General features: G+C 35.7%; 2 protein-coding genes and 1 long non-coding RNA gene across 4 annotated transcripts; 1 reads left to right on the top strand and 2 right to left on the bottom strand.

The window, feature by feature from the left end:
• Positions 1-208: 208 nt before the first annotated feature.
• On the bottom strand, positions 209-3,385 carry LOC132622430 (uncharacterized). The gene is made up of 3 exons (XR_009575897.1): positions 3,075-3,385; positions 2,079-2,129; positions 209-591 (listed from the first exon to the last, which is right to left on the bottom strand). It is a non-coding gene; the product is annotated as an uncharacterized LOC132622430 (long non-coding RNA).
• A 3,229-nt stretch (positions 3,386-6,614) lies between these two features.
• Positions 6,615-8,966, top strand: LOC132622895 (pectinesterase-like). Its single transcript, XM_060337576.1, has 2 exons — positions 6,615-7,622; positions 8,096-8,966. Exons 1-2 carry the CDS (start codon positions 6,668-6,670, stop codon positions 8,785-8,787), a joined length of 1,647 nt encoding a protein of 548 aa, XP_060193559.1. The 5' UTR covers positions 6,615-6,667; the 3' UTR covers positions 8,788-8,966.
• A 165-nt stretch (positions 8,967-9,131) lies between these two features.
• On the bottom strand, positions 9,132-10,416 carry LOC132622896 (nuclear transport factor 2B). Of its 2 annotated transcripts, XM_060337578.1 has the most exons (3): positions 10,234-10,416; positions 9,742-10,092; positions 9,132-9,457 (listed from the first exon to the last, which is right to left on the bottom strand). In XM_060337578.1, the coding sequence occupies exons 2-3, from the start codon at positions 10,042-10,044 to the stop codon at positions 9,383-9,385; spliced, it is 378 nt and encodes a 125-aa protein (XP_060193561.1). In that variant the 5' UTR covers positions 10,045-10,092; positions 10,234-10,416; the 3' UTR covers positions 9,132-9,382. The 2 variants fall into 2 exon arrangements, with proteins under 2 accessions (XP_060193561.1, XP_060193560.1); XM_060337577.1 differs by lacking the exon at positions 10,234-10,416 and having other exon boundaries at positions 9,742-10,202.
• Between the last annotated feature and the right edge of the window lie 5,744 nt (positions 10,417-16,160).

The raw sequence follows: 16,160 nt of genomic DNA, 5'->3' as shown, positions 1-16,160 counted from the left end.
AAATTTGAGGTAATTTTTTAAGCCTTTGAGCAAAAAAAAATTATTTTTTTTTTATATAAAAAAAATATATAAAATTATTATTTTTTGGAAAAAATAAAAAACGAAAAATATATGAAAATCCTTCATGTTTAGTAATATATCGTTATGTTTTGTAAATAAGGAAAAATATCTATATATTTTGTAATAAAGAATCTTAAGTAAATATGTCACGACCCGACTAGGGGCCGTGATGAGTACCCGATACTTGTACCGAGCACCCCTTATCTATCGTATTACCTGTACCTCTTAGCAAGCCGTGTAAACCGAGCCATTTTTTTTTCCTTGAACATAAACTAATGAACTCCGTTATTACCTTGTACAACAATATTAACATGCCAAAACACTATACATATATCTGTACCTGACTGACTGTACGTATCTGTCTACGAGCCTCTAGACATAGTACACTTATACATAGAAAGGGTCGGGTACTGCCGTGCCCGAATATACATACACAAAATAGTACCGCGGAAGTGAGGCTCCGGAACAACTGGAGCACTGTAGAGTACCGCTGGTAGAGCTCCTAAGGATCAAGTCCACATGTCTGCTGACCTGCGCGGCATGAAACGCAGCGTCCACAAGAAGGGACGTCAGTACGAATAGTGTACCGAGTATGTAAGGCATGGAAGACAATGCAAGAAATAACATAGAGTGCGATTAATAATATCATGGAGTCACAGGACATATAACGAGGCAAGAAAGTAACCTGTACATAGGAAGGCCCCTTTTTGGGCGGCTATCATGCATGGCTTGTCTTTCCCTTTTAAAAACGTTTCCCCTCCATGAACGTAGAAAATAGAACTTATATTATGTCGTATCTTGTCGTATCGTGTCCTATCGTGCCCTATCGTATCCTATCGTGGCATATCAGGTCGTATCCTATCGTGGCATATCAGGTCGTATCCTATCGTGTCTTATCATGGCATATTATATCGTGTAATGTCATGTCTTACTACAGCATGTCGTGTCGTGTTATATCATGTCAATGTCATAGTATAGTGTGTCATAGTGTATCATGCCATAGCGTAACTTGTCATATCATAGCATAGCTTATCATATCATAGCATAGCTTGTCGTAGCGTATCATATCATGGCATAGCGTATCATAGCATATCATATCATAGCTTAGCTTTCCGTTGAAAATCTTTTCTTGTTCATATATATATAAAAATAGAACATGTCATATTGCCGAGGCGTCGGCAGCCGATCCATTTAGCCATAAATACACATCCCACGTCCGGGCATCCCGCGTCCGGGACGATATCATGTCATGTAATGCCAACTGATCAGGTGGATATGCGTGTATAACGCTCTGCCCTTATTCCCATCTTCCCCGTATACATATGCATACATCATGTACATATATCAGCGTCTATAGCGCTCTGAATCTTTTATCATATACATATACTGGTATCATGTACGTATATCAGCGACTATAGCGCTCTGGATCTTTTATCATATACATATACGTGTATCACGTACATATATCAGCGTCTATAGCGCTCTGGATCTTTCATCGTATACATATACGTATATCATGTACATATTTTATAAACATATATATATCTTATATACATATACATGTCTTATATACTTTTACATATCTTATATACATATACATATTTTATATACATATACATATTTCCATTAGAATGGTACAGTACTTATCGTTTGATAATCGGAACGAGGATCAAAAGTTTCCTTTGGATTCTACTCCAAAATAAGTCAAACGGAGCAATAGGGAAAATCCGGGAACAATGGGCCCACCTCGGGTCAAATGAGGCGGCGTACCAAATTTACGTACATTATATTTCATGACGTCACTTGTGTGGGTTTTAAGGTAGTCGGGTCCTATTTGTGCAAGTTCTAGATGTTTAGGCAATTTTTCAACATTTCATACAATATTTAATTCAATTCTACTGAATGAAAAAGGGGAAACTTTGGGTGCGGATTTCGGAGAATAGAGTTGTCCTCGAGGCTCGTATCCAACTTATTACGTTTAAGACATGCCATAGAAGGAAGGGTGAAGCCTTACATACCTTTTCCGATTCATACACGTCTCCAAAATCAAGTTTCAAGTTCGCCAAAATCTACAATTTGGTCACAATTACCAAATGTTAATTGTAAGGCTTTAAGATTTCAATCTTAACCAATACTTGTCTACAAAAATTTGGGCAGCATCTCCCCTATAAATACACCATCCCCAAAATTCAACTTAGCCAATTTTTTATCAACAACAATCCGGGAATTCAACCCGGCCAAACTATCAACACAATGACAACAACCATGACTACAAAACACAATATAACACAACTAGTCTTCTTTCCAACATAATGCAATAGCTTTCATTCCAACTTCACATTTCCAAAACCAATCTCAATGTTTTTACATTCATTACTAATCAAGATCATTACAATATAATTCGGAAGCATTTCGTATCATTTCTACCAAATATTCACAAGATATACAAAATATACAAACTTTCCACCAAAACCATAATCCATCCAAAACTTCTAATCTTCAATCTACATATTCATAACATATTTCCATCTTCCAATTTCATCAACCATAATCATAATTTGCACCTTAATAATTTCATTTTCATAATTACATAAATCTACCATAAAATCACAAAACTTCTCATAACCACTTAACAACCAATCTTTCATGCCAATATGGACTATTATCCTTCCAAATTCACCAACTAACATAATAATTCACATTTAAAACTCCACTTCTATAATTACATAAAAACTTCATTAAAATCATATAATTTCCTATAACTATTCCCAATAATTTTCCATGCCAACTTGAACCATTTTCTTCCATTTCCAATATAAATTTCACCATAACCACAACTAGAATACAACATAAAATTCAACTCATATTATTTATACAACAATATACATATATGTCCACTTACATATATGCACACCCACTTTGTAAACTTCCATATTTCCATAAATTCTACTCATTTCTACATACTACAACATAAACCAACCTTCATAACATAATAAAAAGGGATTAATTCTTACCTTTTTCTACAATCTTCTTCACTTGACCAAGTTGTCAACTTGAAGAAACAAGTGTTCTTTCTTCCAAAATAATTACACCAAGTTGTAAAGGACCCTTGAATTAGTAGAAATACCACAAGAAAATAATTTTTGGGATAAAATTTCAAAGGGTCAATTTTTTTCTCCATGGCCGTATGGCCTTTAGTTCTTTTGCTCTTGTTTCTTTTGTTCACTCTTTCTCAATTTGTCTTGAAACTTCTATATGTTTCAAGACAATTAAATGGTCCCTTTTATTTAATTATCACATGGATAATTCACTTGGGCTTGGGTCCTTTTTATGGAACATGGCCGGATGTCCCCTATTGGGCCTGATTTTTCTCTTTATTTTTTTTGGGCCAACTCGGTTAATCCCGAGTTGGGCCTAGCCCACTGACCTTTCGACCTTAAAACGTCCATATCTCCTTGTACCGATGTCACCTGGGAACCCACGACCTATGGTTGGAAAGCTAATTCAATTATCTACAACTTCTATTTCTTGGTATTTTCCAAATTCCAAACTTATAATACCGTTTTTGCCCCTAGAAGTCAGATCACCCGAAAACGTTTTCTTAAAAATATTCGTTTGGAGGACTTCCACTTTGATTTGGCCCAAGGGTCCTTCTTGAGTTGTGTTTAACTTCACATATGTGATTCATATGACTTTTCAGATGTCCAAAAAAAATCTCGATGTGTGGGCCCCACCTCAGCTTACAAATAATCTGACGAAAAAAAAATACGGGATATAACAAAATACCCTATGTAATTTTCCCAATAAAGATTAGCCCAAAATAGGGGCACATAAATTTCCCAATGATAGCATGTTTTAACCTTCAACTGGTCTTTAATTTTTGCCCATTCACATGGACTAGCTGGTCTTTAATTTTGCATGTCAAATGAGCTGATCTTTAATTGTTACCATTTTAGCAATCGAAGGCATAAGTTCTTTAAGTACGCAGGCATAACCTATGTGATATTATGATACGAAAATATAAATTCATGCCTCGCGAATAAGTTATTTGTTGTGAGGGGTAAAAATTAAAGACTAGCACAAAATAAGGGCATAAGTGTCAATGACGGGTTAGTGACCCGTCACTTATTAACTTAGTCCATTTTGATCCGCTTAATTCAATCATTTAGAAATTGAACTGATTTGACCTAAATATGTAGCTCAAATTGGCCACGAAAGACCTTATCAAAATACTTTTAAATTTTTGTTTCTTGTAGTTGATATGCTATATAGAGCCGTAAGAAAGAAACTTTTTCCTGATAATTAAATAAATTATTAAAAAAATCATTTAAAATTTGGGTGGGATTGAACTATGATTCACTGTTTAGCCTTTTTGACCTAATAATCCATCTCAGTTCAAATAACTATTTGTCCGATTGAATAATTCTCACCATTTGATGCCCTAACCAGTAACCAGCGCGACCAATTAAAGTTCACTCTTCTTTCTAGGAAAAAACGGATTATATATATCCTCGTACCACTTTCCAAATTTGAAACTACGCCTAAAATAAATCCTCTATTCGCTGTTAACAAGCACAGTGTGCAATTATTCTTTATTTAAGCAAATTATTCTTTTTTGGAAAAGCATGCTTTCTTGTCGCCATTACTAATATAATAATGCAAAATGAATTACTTTTCCCTGTATTTCATTTTTTAAATAAAAGACGTGCATGATAGGTTGTTTCAGTGCCCAGCAGCCCCAACTCAAGTGATCATGAAAGCCACCGGCACATGGAATCTTTCTATAAATCTATGGCGTCGTGTATCTCGTCAATCGAGTAATCTATTTTAAGTTATTTTGACACTATGTATCTTACTCTCTTATTAAGAAAATCGTTAATTCAGCGTATATTTTATTAAAGTATTTTTGTTAATGGTACTTGTGAAGTCTGAATTTTACTACTTGTACTTCAATTAGCTTGAAAATTAGTTTTTAATGATACGGGTAAAATGATTTTTTTTTTAAAGTTAACTTTTATGATATGTAAAAATGGTTATTTCTGATATAGAGAACAATTAAAAGGGAACCAAGAGTATATTTAATTATCCAAGTTAAAGTTATACCATAAGGAAAGAACTGCTGTGGATATTGCTCTAGCTGAATGTGAATGAATGATGGTTTGGTCAAATTGACTCTGGTTCTTCATTTCTATAAGCATGCTTCACATGACTCTTTAATGTTTTAAGGGCCAATCGGTTCAAATCAAATATCTTATCTTTAAGCTATAATTATAATTTATAGGTATAGCTTTACGTCGTTGTTGATATTATTACACCGATACTTTACCACAATCACGAGTGCTTAAGATCTTTACAGCTTTTGCAGTATATATCGCTGCATAATTACTAGTTATGTATGTGTAGAGAATTCAAATTTTACTTAGCGGTAGTACAAAAAATATTTATAAAATTAAATCACGTTTAAGATAATTATACACTAAAAGTTTATTTGCAACCTGATAAAAATAATACTCATACTTAACCTGCTTTCACACATGCAAATTGAAATACTCTGATAATATAAAATATCTTTATGTCATGATACACCTACACTAGCCATATATAGACTAACCATTCATGCTTTGCCATGAAAAGAAAAAGATAAAAAAGAAACCAATAGATGCTCTCATTTAAGGATAGACTTTAGCTCAATTGGAAAAATGAATGCCTGTGTTTCATACTCACATTTTAGAGAATGCCTGATCACCTTTCTGCACCACGATGGGCATTCGGTTCTTCAGTTCGGTTTTATTAAACTTTGATTCTGCTATTTTGGTTTTGGTTTTTTGAAGGTGGACACCGAACCCAACTAGTTCGGTTCGGTTCTTTCGGTTTCTGTTTTTTGAAAGTTCGGTTCAATTTCAGTTTTTTCAATTCGGTTTTTTTTATATGATATTAAAAGCGATTCTATTTACAGTAATTCATATTATCAAAAGCAATAAAACATAAAACTGATAAATTGAAATTAAAATCAAACAAACAGGATACACAAGAACAAAAAACCATAACCATGCTATAGGATTACTAGGTGTTATATACATATCGTAAGAATAATTAAGAAAATACATAAAGGACATACATTAATCCTAAAGATACATCCTAGTCACTTTTCTTTATTAAGGATATTTGATTTTCTCAACTGAAGTGAAAAATTAGGGATACAAAAGCAAAAGAAGGCTTGTTACAATTTGGTTTTTTTTGGGCTTAAACTTCAAGGCCTGGACTATTTTAATTATTCTGGGTAATGTATTAATTTTTGGTGGGCGTTCGATTCTTCGGTTCGGTTATCAAACTTCGGTTCGACTATTTCGATTTTAGTTATTTGAAGATGAACACCAAACACCGAACCAAACTAGTTCGGTTCGGTTCGGTGCGTTGAAGTTCGGTTCGATTTTTCAATTTTCGGTATTAAACTAAAGTAGCTTTATTAAATTGTTCTTTAATTTAAGTACTTTTCTTACAATTGTATCGAACATTGACCCTTCTTGGTGTTTTTACTCTATATAAGAACACAAGAAATGAGAAGATACACAACAAACTCAAGCTCATTCCACTTTAGTACAAAGTTATGGCTACTTCCTCTCAGCCATTGTTAGACTCTCCAAAAACAAAATCCTCATCTTCTAAAGCTCTCTATGTGCTTCTCTCCTTAGCTGCTATTGTGGGCTCAGTTGGATTAATTTCAATCTGGTCCATCAATGGCACTAGCCCATTTACTTCCTTGACAGCCCATGTTTGTGATCAGGCCCATGATCAGCCATCTTGCATGGCCATGGTGTCTGAGGTTGCACCTGCTGGTTTGATGGATATAACAACAGTCGATTTATTACAGATGGTTTTATATAAATCGTCGTTAAAAATCCACGAGACAATCAATTTCGCAAGCAATATGAACGGTAGGATCAATGATGGAAAGGAGCAAGCAACTCTAGCAGATTGTCTAGAGTTGATGGATTTGTCAAGGGACAGATTAATGGACTCCATGATGGCACTTGGGAACCTATCAGCCCAAGCCCACTTTGATGTCCATACATGGTTAAGTAGCATTCTCACCTACCATGTTACTTGCATGGATGGGCTAAATGGTCAGGCCCAGTCCATTATGAAGCCCATGTTGAATGATTTGATAGCAAGAGCAAGGACTTCCCTGGCCTTGACGGTTGCAATGGACCCATCAAAGACTAATGATATCCAAACAGTAACTGATGAATATCCATCATGGGTTACTACTAATGATAGAAAGCTTTTGCAACTTTCTGCTAATGCCATAAAAGCCAATGTTGTAGTGGCTAAAGATGGTAGTGGAAAATACAAGAGTGTAAAAGAAGCAGTTGCCTCTGCTCCAGCTAATAGCAAGACTCGTTATGTTATTCATGTGAAAAAAGGAATATATAAAGAAAATGTTGAAATTGGGAAAACTAAGAAGAATTTAATGCTTGTGGGTGATGGCATGGATGCAACCATTATCACCGGTAACTTGAATGTTGTGGATGGCTCAACAACCTTCAAATCTGCAACTGTTGGTAAGTACTTATCTTATTTTTTCACTATACTGTTTTGACTTAAGCTATTCGGTCTAACAAAGAGGCTTGAATTTTAAAAAAAGTGTCTTAGAAAGAAAGGTCAGTGCAGAAAAAACGTGTTTGAAAAATTGAAATCTTGAAGAGTGGTGGGTGGAAAACGAATTCTTTGGCAGAAGTCCTAAACTACTCTGGGTATACAGTTTTCTGACAATAATTTGGGAAAACAACAAAGTTTCCAAGACAAATGTCTTGTATCAATTGGGGCTTGAACAACAACTTTTAAATGTCACATTCAACTAATAAGACAGGTTATCGTAAAACGTAATGTGATCTAATGATATTAAAAAAAAAAATACGCTAACAAGTAGCAATGTAATAACTTAAACTCTTGACTTTTAATGTAGCTAATGAAAATTTTCCTCTACTGGGGCTTGACTTCTGTAATTTGGTTGCCTAATTTATTTTTAATGCAGCTGCTGTTGCGGATGGGTTCATAGCCCAAGATTTACGGTTTCAAAACACAGCAGGCCCACAAAAGCACCAAGCAGTGGCCCTTCGTGTTGGAGCAGATCACTCAGTCATCAACCGTTGCAAAATAGATGCATTCCAAGACACCCTTTATACCCACAGTCTCCGTCAGTTCTACAGAGATTGTTACATCACTGGCACTGTTGATTTCATCTTTGGTAATGCAGCTGTTGTGTTCCAAAACTGTAAACTCGCGGCCCGCAAGCCCATGAGTGGACAAAAGAACATGGTTACAGCCCAAGGTCGTGAAGACAAAAACCAAAACACAGGAACTTCAATCCAGAGATGTGACATTATTCCTAGCTCGGACCTTGCACCAGTTAAACGGTCCGTTAAGACATATTTGGGCCGACCATGGAAAGCGTATTCACGGACTGTGGTCATGCAGTCCAATATTGGAGACCATATTGATCCAGCAGGTTGGTCAATATGGGATGGTGATTTTGCATTGAAAACATTGTATTATGGTGAGTACATGAACAAAGGACCTGGTGCTGGAACTAGTAAGAGAGTGAAGTGGCCTGGTTATCATGCTGCTATATCTACAGCAGAGGCAAATAAATTCACTGTCCGCGAGATGATCCAAGGAACAGCATGGTTAAAATCCACTGGTGTGGCTTACACTGAGGGGTTGTGAGAAACTTGTTTGATCAAAAATATGTTTGCCATGTATTGCTAGTGAAGTTTTAGTATGTTTTGGTTGCCTGTTGTATGCTTATTTTGTTATAATAATATGCTGCTGAGTTGTGGCACTGAACCATCGATCATCGCTAATCATGATTACATCAATAATATAATCTTCATGTGTTGTAAATATATCCTATTAGTCTCTGTTTATATTCTCTCTTCTTCTTCCCTGACTAAATAGGAGAGAGAGAGAGAGAGAGATGTTTACTACAAAAGAAATTGGACCTCTAGGTCTCAGTATATCAATTTATTGTATGGTCTTTGAGTTGGTGATGTTTTACTCCACGCTTCAAATTTGTCACAATACGAAGGTATGAATTTGATTATTTAGACTTGAAGTACTTGTAATTGGAAATTGAATAAAGGTTACCCAGTATTACAAAGCAATTAGCAAATCAATAATGTGATGCTCCAATTTCTTTTGTTAAGCCAGGACCATATTCAACTCATTACATCACCAATAATTTTCTCTCTTCGACATTTCCACTCTCATAAACACTGTTTTTGTTTCTCTTGATCAACATTTTCTCCACACAAACGCTAAACTACCCATAGTTGAGGCGAAATATGTCATTCTGCACAAAGAAGCTTCCTTCCACAGTTGGGATCAAGTGAAACATCTGCAATAATGCAACAAACAAGATGCATGTTTAGTCTTTCTTCTTCAAGTAATTCATCATTAATAAGATAGAGTGAAAACCAAGTTTCAAATATATATGCGCCTAAAAGTTCTTTGGATTCTTAACTATGAAGACAATATAATTGAATTAAGTTAGCCCAAAGACACTCTAACCAGGTGTCATACTGACCATTTTAAGTCAAGCCTGCGATTTTTCCTCACACGCAAAAAATATAAAATCATATACTTTGATTACATATATGGAGGGAAGAGAGAGAGAGACACCTGGCTAAACCTCAGGGGATGGTCCTCTCCAAGAAGTTGAATGCTACCACTGACAAAGACAATGATCCCTCCGGCAAAGGACGAAGGTTGAGAATCAATGGTGCTAATCGCATGGCGGCATTGTCCAAAAGGCAGTGCATTAAGCTTAGCCGAGATATTTTCACTTCCCTGCAACTTCTGGCTCTCAAATGTGAGCATTGAGCTTGGTTGATACAGAGTACCAATCGATGATCGATCATTGTCGAAAAGATTGTAGTAGTGATCCACAAATGCTCTTCCTACCATTTCTGTTTGTTCTTCCATTTTCCCTTTCAAATTCTCAACTCACTTTCGATCAATGTTTTAATTGAACTGCAAGCACAAAGAGGGCAAGGCTTGAGAGAATATAATAAAGTAAATGGTTTGGCTATCAAGGGAAGAATATGTATAGGAAAAAGGAAAATGTAAAAAGGGCATCTAAACTGCTGCATGGATACGCAAGTTCATATGTACCTTTTTTACACAACGAAGGAAAAGCAGTCAGGGGGCTGCTGAAAAAAAAACCCAACAAGGTCTGCTGAAGCAAATCGGCCAGCAGGCTTTTTGGCGAAAAATTATTTTTCTTGATCTTTAAAGTATTTGACTGCATATAATGCTGTCAAGATTAACGTACATAAGCAAACAATACTTGAAGAGGGTAATGTTGCACATGAAATGATGACTAGATTGACGATGGATGGGTCACTAAAGATTGCTCAAAGGAATATATTCTTTGCTGAACAAATGACCAACTTTATATCTAAAAGGGGAAAACGCTTGCCACCCACTGCCCCTTTTATGCCACAAAGTTAAAAATATAAGGTGGACGGTGGACCTCAAGAGCTTAATTAGCATATCCCAGATTAAATTTAACAATGTAATATTGCATCTCTCTTGATGGTAGAGTAGTTCTTAAGCAACGTTTTCTCCAAAAATAAGCATCTAAATACCTTATATTTCCGCGATTATACAGTGATTAATTTTTCCTTCTATGTTTTTATGGAATCCTTTTTGTCAAATAGCCATGTCGAAAAGTCTCCGTGAAACAATAGCATAATATTGAGGCTAATTATTAAGTATAAGAAACGTTGAGGAATACTGATAATCTTATATGATCACCGAGGTCTTGGAACTGGTAGAGAAAAATCGTCCAAATCTGAGTAAGATAGTGGTTGTAGCCATTGCATCTGAAGGTGGCAAGAGGTGATCAGTGGTCAATTTTTAGAGAGGACTAAATTGCTTGATCACACTGAAGGAATTTTCATTCCGATTGTTATTGTCAACCCATACAAAGGATATTTCATGGCTAAAAGACCATGAAATACTGAGTCATAGAATTCATCATATATATGTTTACTCCATGACAATATGTGATGGAACTGGTCACAATCAAATTATATCTACACTATCAAGAGAATCAAAGATGCGATGGAAACAAGAAAATCTCACCGATAGTGAGGTATGCAAAATCCTAAAACCTATGCTCATCAGAAGAGACATAGGAGTCATATCTGAGTAGATTTCACAAAATTTTCATTTCCCTGGGACCTAATAATTGCCAAATCTTAGGCTTATTAACGAACAACATCAAAGATACTCGCTCTACAAGTAGCAGGACGAAGAGTCTGATATGCTTCAGAAATTCAAGTCATTCGATGTTGTAACACCCAAAGGGACAACAAGCAAGCAAGAGGAATCCATTCAACACTAAGATAATTCCCTTCCACTTGGTTTATTCTCATCCGCACCAAGAAACCTGTCCGTCGCCCTGTCCTCCCCTCTCTTAACTTACCCAAACAAAACCATCCACCTTTGTTGATAAATACAAGAAAACCTTCTTTCATATGCATATAATCCATTAACAAAGAGAAAAATTGCAGCATAACTTCCATAGATTGTTGAGATGATACAATAGTACTACGTCAAAGTGAGACCCTTTCTCATATTTTCCTTCTCTTCACTAGTTCATCGCAAAATATATTCTTTTAATGAAAGATCATTGTCTGCATTGAAAATATATAGCTGCAAAATTATTTAAATGACTTCCTTTAGTTTCCATATGGACCATATCCAGGTGTCTTCTGTTACACTCCATAATAATCCGTGTTACTTGAAGTAAAACAAGAAAAAAAAATGAGTTATGAAGGTTCAAGGAAAGTTAATCGAGTTAGTAAGAATATCGTTATATATATGGTTGCCTTAAGTATCCCGAGGTGACATGGTAACCTAAAGGATTTGAAATCGCGTTATGAGTATGTATATGAGGTAATATGAGTTCTCTAATTATGTTTAAGGTTATTGTGATTCTCTGGACCTTTCGAGACGTGTATATGGATGTTTGTTGATGTATATAAGTGTGTATATGTATGTATAAGATGTTACATGAGGTTGGAAGAGGATTAGAAGTTAAACGAAATGAATCGGAACAACTTCAGTAAATTTTCGGACCCGATTTTAGCCTATATTGTAGGAGGCATATCTCCTAGTATATGAGGAGTTGTAAGGTGTTTCAAAAGCTTAAAATTAAGTCCATCGAGTCTAGTTTGTAACGCAACAAACTTCTTGTCAAAATGATATCGGGAAAAGGAGATATGGACGATGCAAGTTGGGCTGAGTGGGGATTAAGACTTTAACTTCCGGTTTCGTTTCAAGTCACAATTTACTTACAAATTTCGTTTGGTATAGAAACATTAATGGAGATTAGGGATTAATTAACCATGATTGGATTATTAAGTGTATATTTATATTTAGTGGTGGGGAATTATTATTATATGGATATAAAAGAGAGGGGAGACACATAAATTCATGAAATATGAGTCATATTCTTGGACAATTGATAGTGGGAGGTATTATTAAACAAAAATCTGATCTTGAAGGGGGACATTCTTGGTGGACACGTGAGGGAGCTTATGCTGCCCATAAACATCATCTTGGATGATTAAAACAAGTCATTTATCACCATATCATCTTCCACCAACTAGAACTTAGAGAGAGAAACTCTCAAGCCCTAGAAAGAGAAAGAGAGCCACGGCTATGGCAGCTCCTCCACCACCAAAAAAATCAGTTTTCTTCTTCAAATCAACTCCTCATCTAGTGTACAAGAATATGTAGTAGTTGTTGAAAAGAAACAAAGAAGTGTAGCACCTCAATAGTGTTGAAGATTCGGCCAAAGTGAAGAACAAGATTGTAAGGTAAAAATGCTTATTGTTCTTGTGTTTCATGACGATTTGAATGTATAGTTCATGAAGGTTGTTGTTGGATTGTTGTTGTAGTTGAAGTAGAGAGTTAGCCGTGAGTATTGGTGAAGTCATGGTTGATTTCATTTTGCTTGTATTGTTGATGAATTGAATATGTATCAACATAGGTAAATGAACAAAGATTGTAGAAGTTGGTTTATGATGTTGTATGTTGGTATTGGACTGTTTTGTGAGGGAGTTAGTGAACTGTTTTTACTTGATATTTTAATTGTTATTATCATGAATTTCATGATGGAAATGAAGGTGTTTAATGGTTGGAGTTGAAACTAAAGTCGTTTGTGAGTTGTTGTAAGGATTATAGAAATGACGATGTAGTTTAGTTGTGTATGAATTGATGTTGTATTTGTCGTGTGGATAGCTGGTCATAACCTACTGAAAATATATGAAAAGAAGGCATGAAATAATGTGTAAGAATCATAGGTGGTTTGCTTAGTATGTTCGTAAATGTTTGCAAGAATTCCGAACATTGTTTAGGGACTGTTTTGGACATGTTATTGGACTGTTTTGGACATGTTGTGGTAATGGACTGTTTTCTAAAAAATTTAAATGAGCCATGTGTTGTAGGCTTTAATGGAATCATGTTTAATCTCCTTGTACATGTATTGGAAATGGATTGAATGTGTTGTGGTTTGGATGAATGGATGAAAATCATGAAGTTGTTATAGTTGTGTTGAAGCCGTGTAAAGGGGCTGTTTTAGGGGAAATTATGGACTGTTTTGTGCCAAGTTTTGATTGTTGTTGTTATGAACATTGTGGTATATTGTATGTATGTTGAATATGTGAATTTAGGTGTTAAAGAAACAAATCAAATTGAAGTACGCAAGCAGTCCAAAACAGTTGACTGTTTTAAGGTTAGAAGCAAATTAGTGAATGTTGAATATTGATTGTTGCTATGAACGTGTAGTGAAAGTGAAGCTTAATGATTCAAGTTGAAATTGAAATGGTTTGTGGGCTGTTATAAGAATAAATATGATGCTGAAACAGTTCCGATAATCGCATAAGTAATGTTGTAAACGTGTTGTTGTCGTTGTAATTGAAGTTGCAAAATTGGGAAATAGAAATTGTAGTGTTGTGTGTGCTGTTTGGCCGTGAGTATGGGACAGTTTTGAATGATGTATGGACTGTCCAAAGTCCCTTAAATCATGTTTATACAAGTTTGGATTGATACATGAAAGAATGACTAGCAATATTAGCTTGTAGCACTAGTTGGTTTGAATGCGAACGAAACGTCGTCTAAATGTTAGAAAGGGATTGTGAGTGTCAAAATACGTATCGAATTCCCTCGTAAACTAATCGTAGCTCTTGATATCTTGATATAGGATAAGTGTTATTGGGCAGCAAGTACAAGTATAATACGACTAAACGCTAAAGGTATGTAAAGCCTATTCTTTCGTTCTTTTGGCATGTCCTAGACGTAAGTATGAAATGGTATGAACCTTGGGGTAAATTCTATTCTCTAGTTCCATGCATGACTTATGATTCTATATTTCCTTAATGCTATTGTCACAAGCCTACTATATGATTGACTAATGAATGATGTATATAAGTTCCTACTCTTAAAGAATTGCACAAATAGAAGCATACTTGACTTTAAAAAAAAAAACTACATCATGGAAATTGATACATGTACATGAAAGCTGAAACGTTCCTTGCTATGGCTTGTAATGAGAGTTGAAAAGAATTAAATATGATTATTATCCTAATATTTTAGAGTTGGTCAGTTACTTATCTATTGAGTCTCAAAAGATGATTTGCATATATGTGGTTGCTTATTATTCTGCTCGTGCTTACCGCTATATCCTTCACTGAGTCCCGGGCCAGGACACGTTTTCATGCGCATGTTTACTACATTATTCACCGAGTCCCTCATTAAAGGGCCGGGACACGTTATATATATATATATATATGATGATATGATAATGTGATGATATTATGATATGGAGATGGCGGCCAGGAGGGCATATATTCCTTATTACCGAGTCCCTCATTAAAGGGCCGGGACACGTACATGTTTATGTTTATGATTCTATGATTATAATTACCGAGTCCCTCATTAAAGGGCCGGGACACGATATATATGTTATATACAGAATGATTATGCAGCTTTGATTACAAAACTCTATAATGACATTGATATGAGAATTATATAGATGGAATATGTTCAAAGGCAAGTTTTATGAAAATTCTGGTTGTTGCATTGAGTCCTACATACCTTGTTTCAATATAAGTCTATTATTATGTTTCAAGCTTTACATGCTCAGTACATATTCCGTACTGACCCCCTTTCTTCGGGGGGCTGCGTTCATGCCCGCAGGTACAGACGCTCGTTTTGGAGATCCGCCGGCTTAGGATACCTATTCAGCTATTTTGGACTGCTCCTTTGTTCCGGAGCCTAGCTTGTGGTATAACTATAAGTGTTTATTCGGGTACGGCGGGACCCTGTCCCGCCATATGATACGGTCATTACTCTTAGAGGTCTGTGGACATCGGTATGGGTCTGTTTGTAGTTGTTGATGTGTTTTACGTCTATGACTTATGTTTGGGGCGTACCCATTCGTAATGGCAGCCTTGTCGGCTTGCATATGTATGAATGTTTGTTATTTTGTATATCGTGGCAGCCTTGTCGGCTTGCGTAGGAATATATATATATATATATATATATATGTTGTTGTTTAAAAAGTGCAACTCCTCAGGAGACAGGTGCCTAAGACAAACAAAACTTGACAGCTTAAAAATAATGTCCTATTTTTTTTTTATGTATGTACAAATGAGTTCATGACATGCTAATTGCAAATGACTACAGTTAATAGATAATATGAGTGTCCAACTCGGGCACTAGTCACGGCCTACGGGGTTGGGTCGTGACATCTTCAACAGAGGAAAACTACTTTCTGGACAAACATAAGCAGGAAGATGCCTTCCTGCAGATAGCAACATAATTTAACTAACAAAAGCATGAGGTAAACAGCTGTAATACATAGCTGGGAACCCATTCCTCTTCATAATTGGTAATTCTATCCAAAACCTTAACCGTGTTTGTCCTATGAATGCCCAAACCATGAAATCCTTCATGGTTGACAAAACGATTAAGACTTCCGCTTAACCCTCATTTTGGTTCCACCATAGTTTCTCAAGTCTCCAGAG

This window comes from Lycium barbarum, chromosome 12 (assembly GCF_019175385.1).
Source record: "Lycium barbarum isolate Lr01 chromosome 12, ASM1917538v2, whole genome shotgun sequence".
In the NCBI taxonomy this organism is placed as follows: Eukaryota; Viridiplantae; Streptophyta; class Magnoliopsida; order Solanales; family Solanaceae; genus Lycium; species Lycium barbarum.
This window is presented reverse-complemented; position numbering and strand designations above follow the sequence as displayed.

Excerpts from the sequence above, each read along its gene's own strand:
- LOC132622895 (XM_060337576.1), top strand. The coding sequence starts at position 6,668 with ATGGCTACTTCCTCTCAGCCATTGTTAGACTCTCCAAAAACAAAATCC. Across the intron at positions 7,623-8,095 it reads CTTCAAATCTGCAACTGTTG|CTGCTGTTGCGGATGGGTTC; the intron begins GTAAGTACTTAT and ends TTTTTAATGCAG.
- LOC132622896 (XM_060337578.1), bottom strand. The coding sequence starts at position 10,044 with ATGGAAGAACAAACAGAAATGGTAGGAAGAGCATTTGTGGATCACTAC. Across the intron at positions 9,458-9,741 it reads ATCCCCTGAGGTTTAGCCAG|ATGTTTCACTTGATCCCAAC; the intron begins GTGTCTCTCTCT and ends GCATTATTGCAG.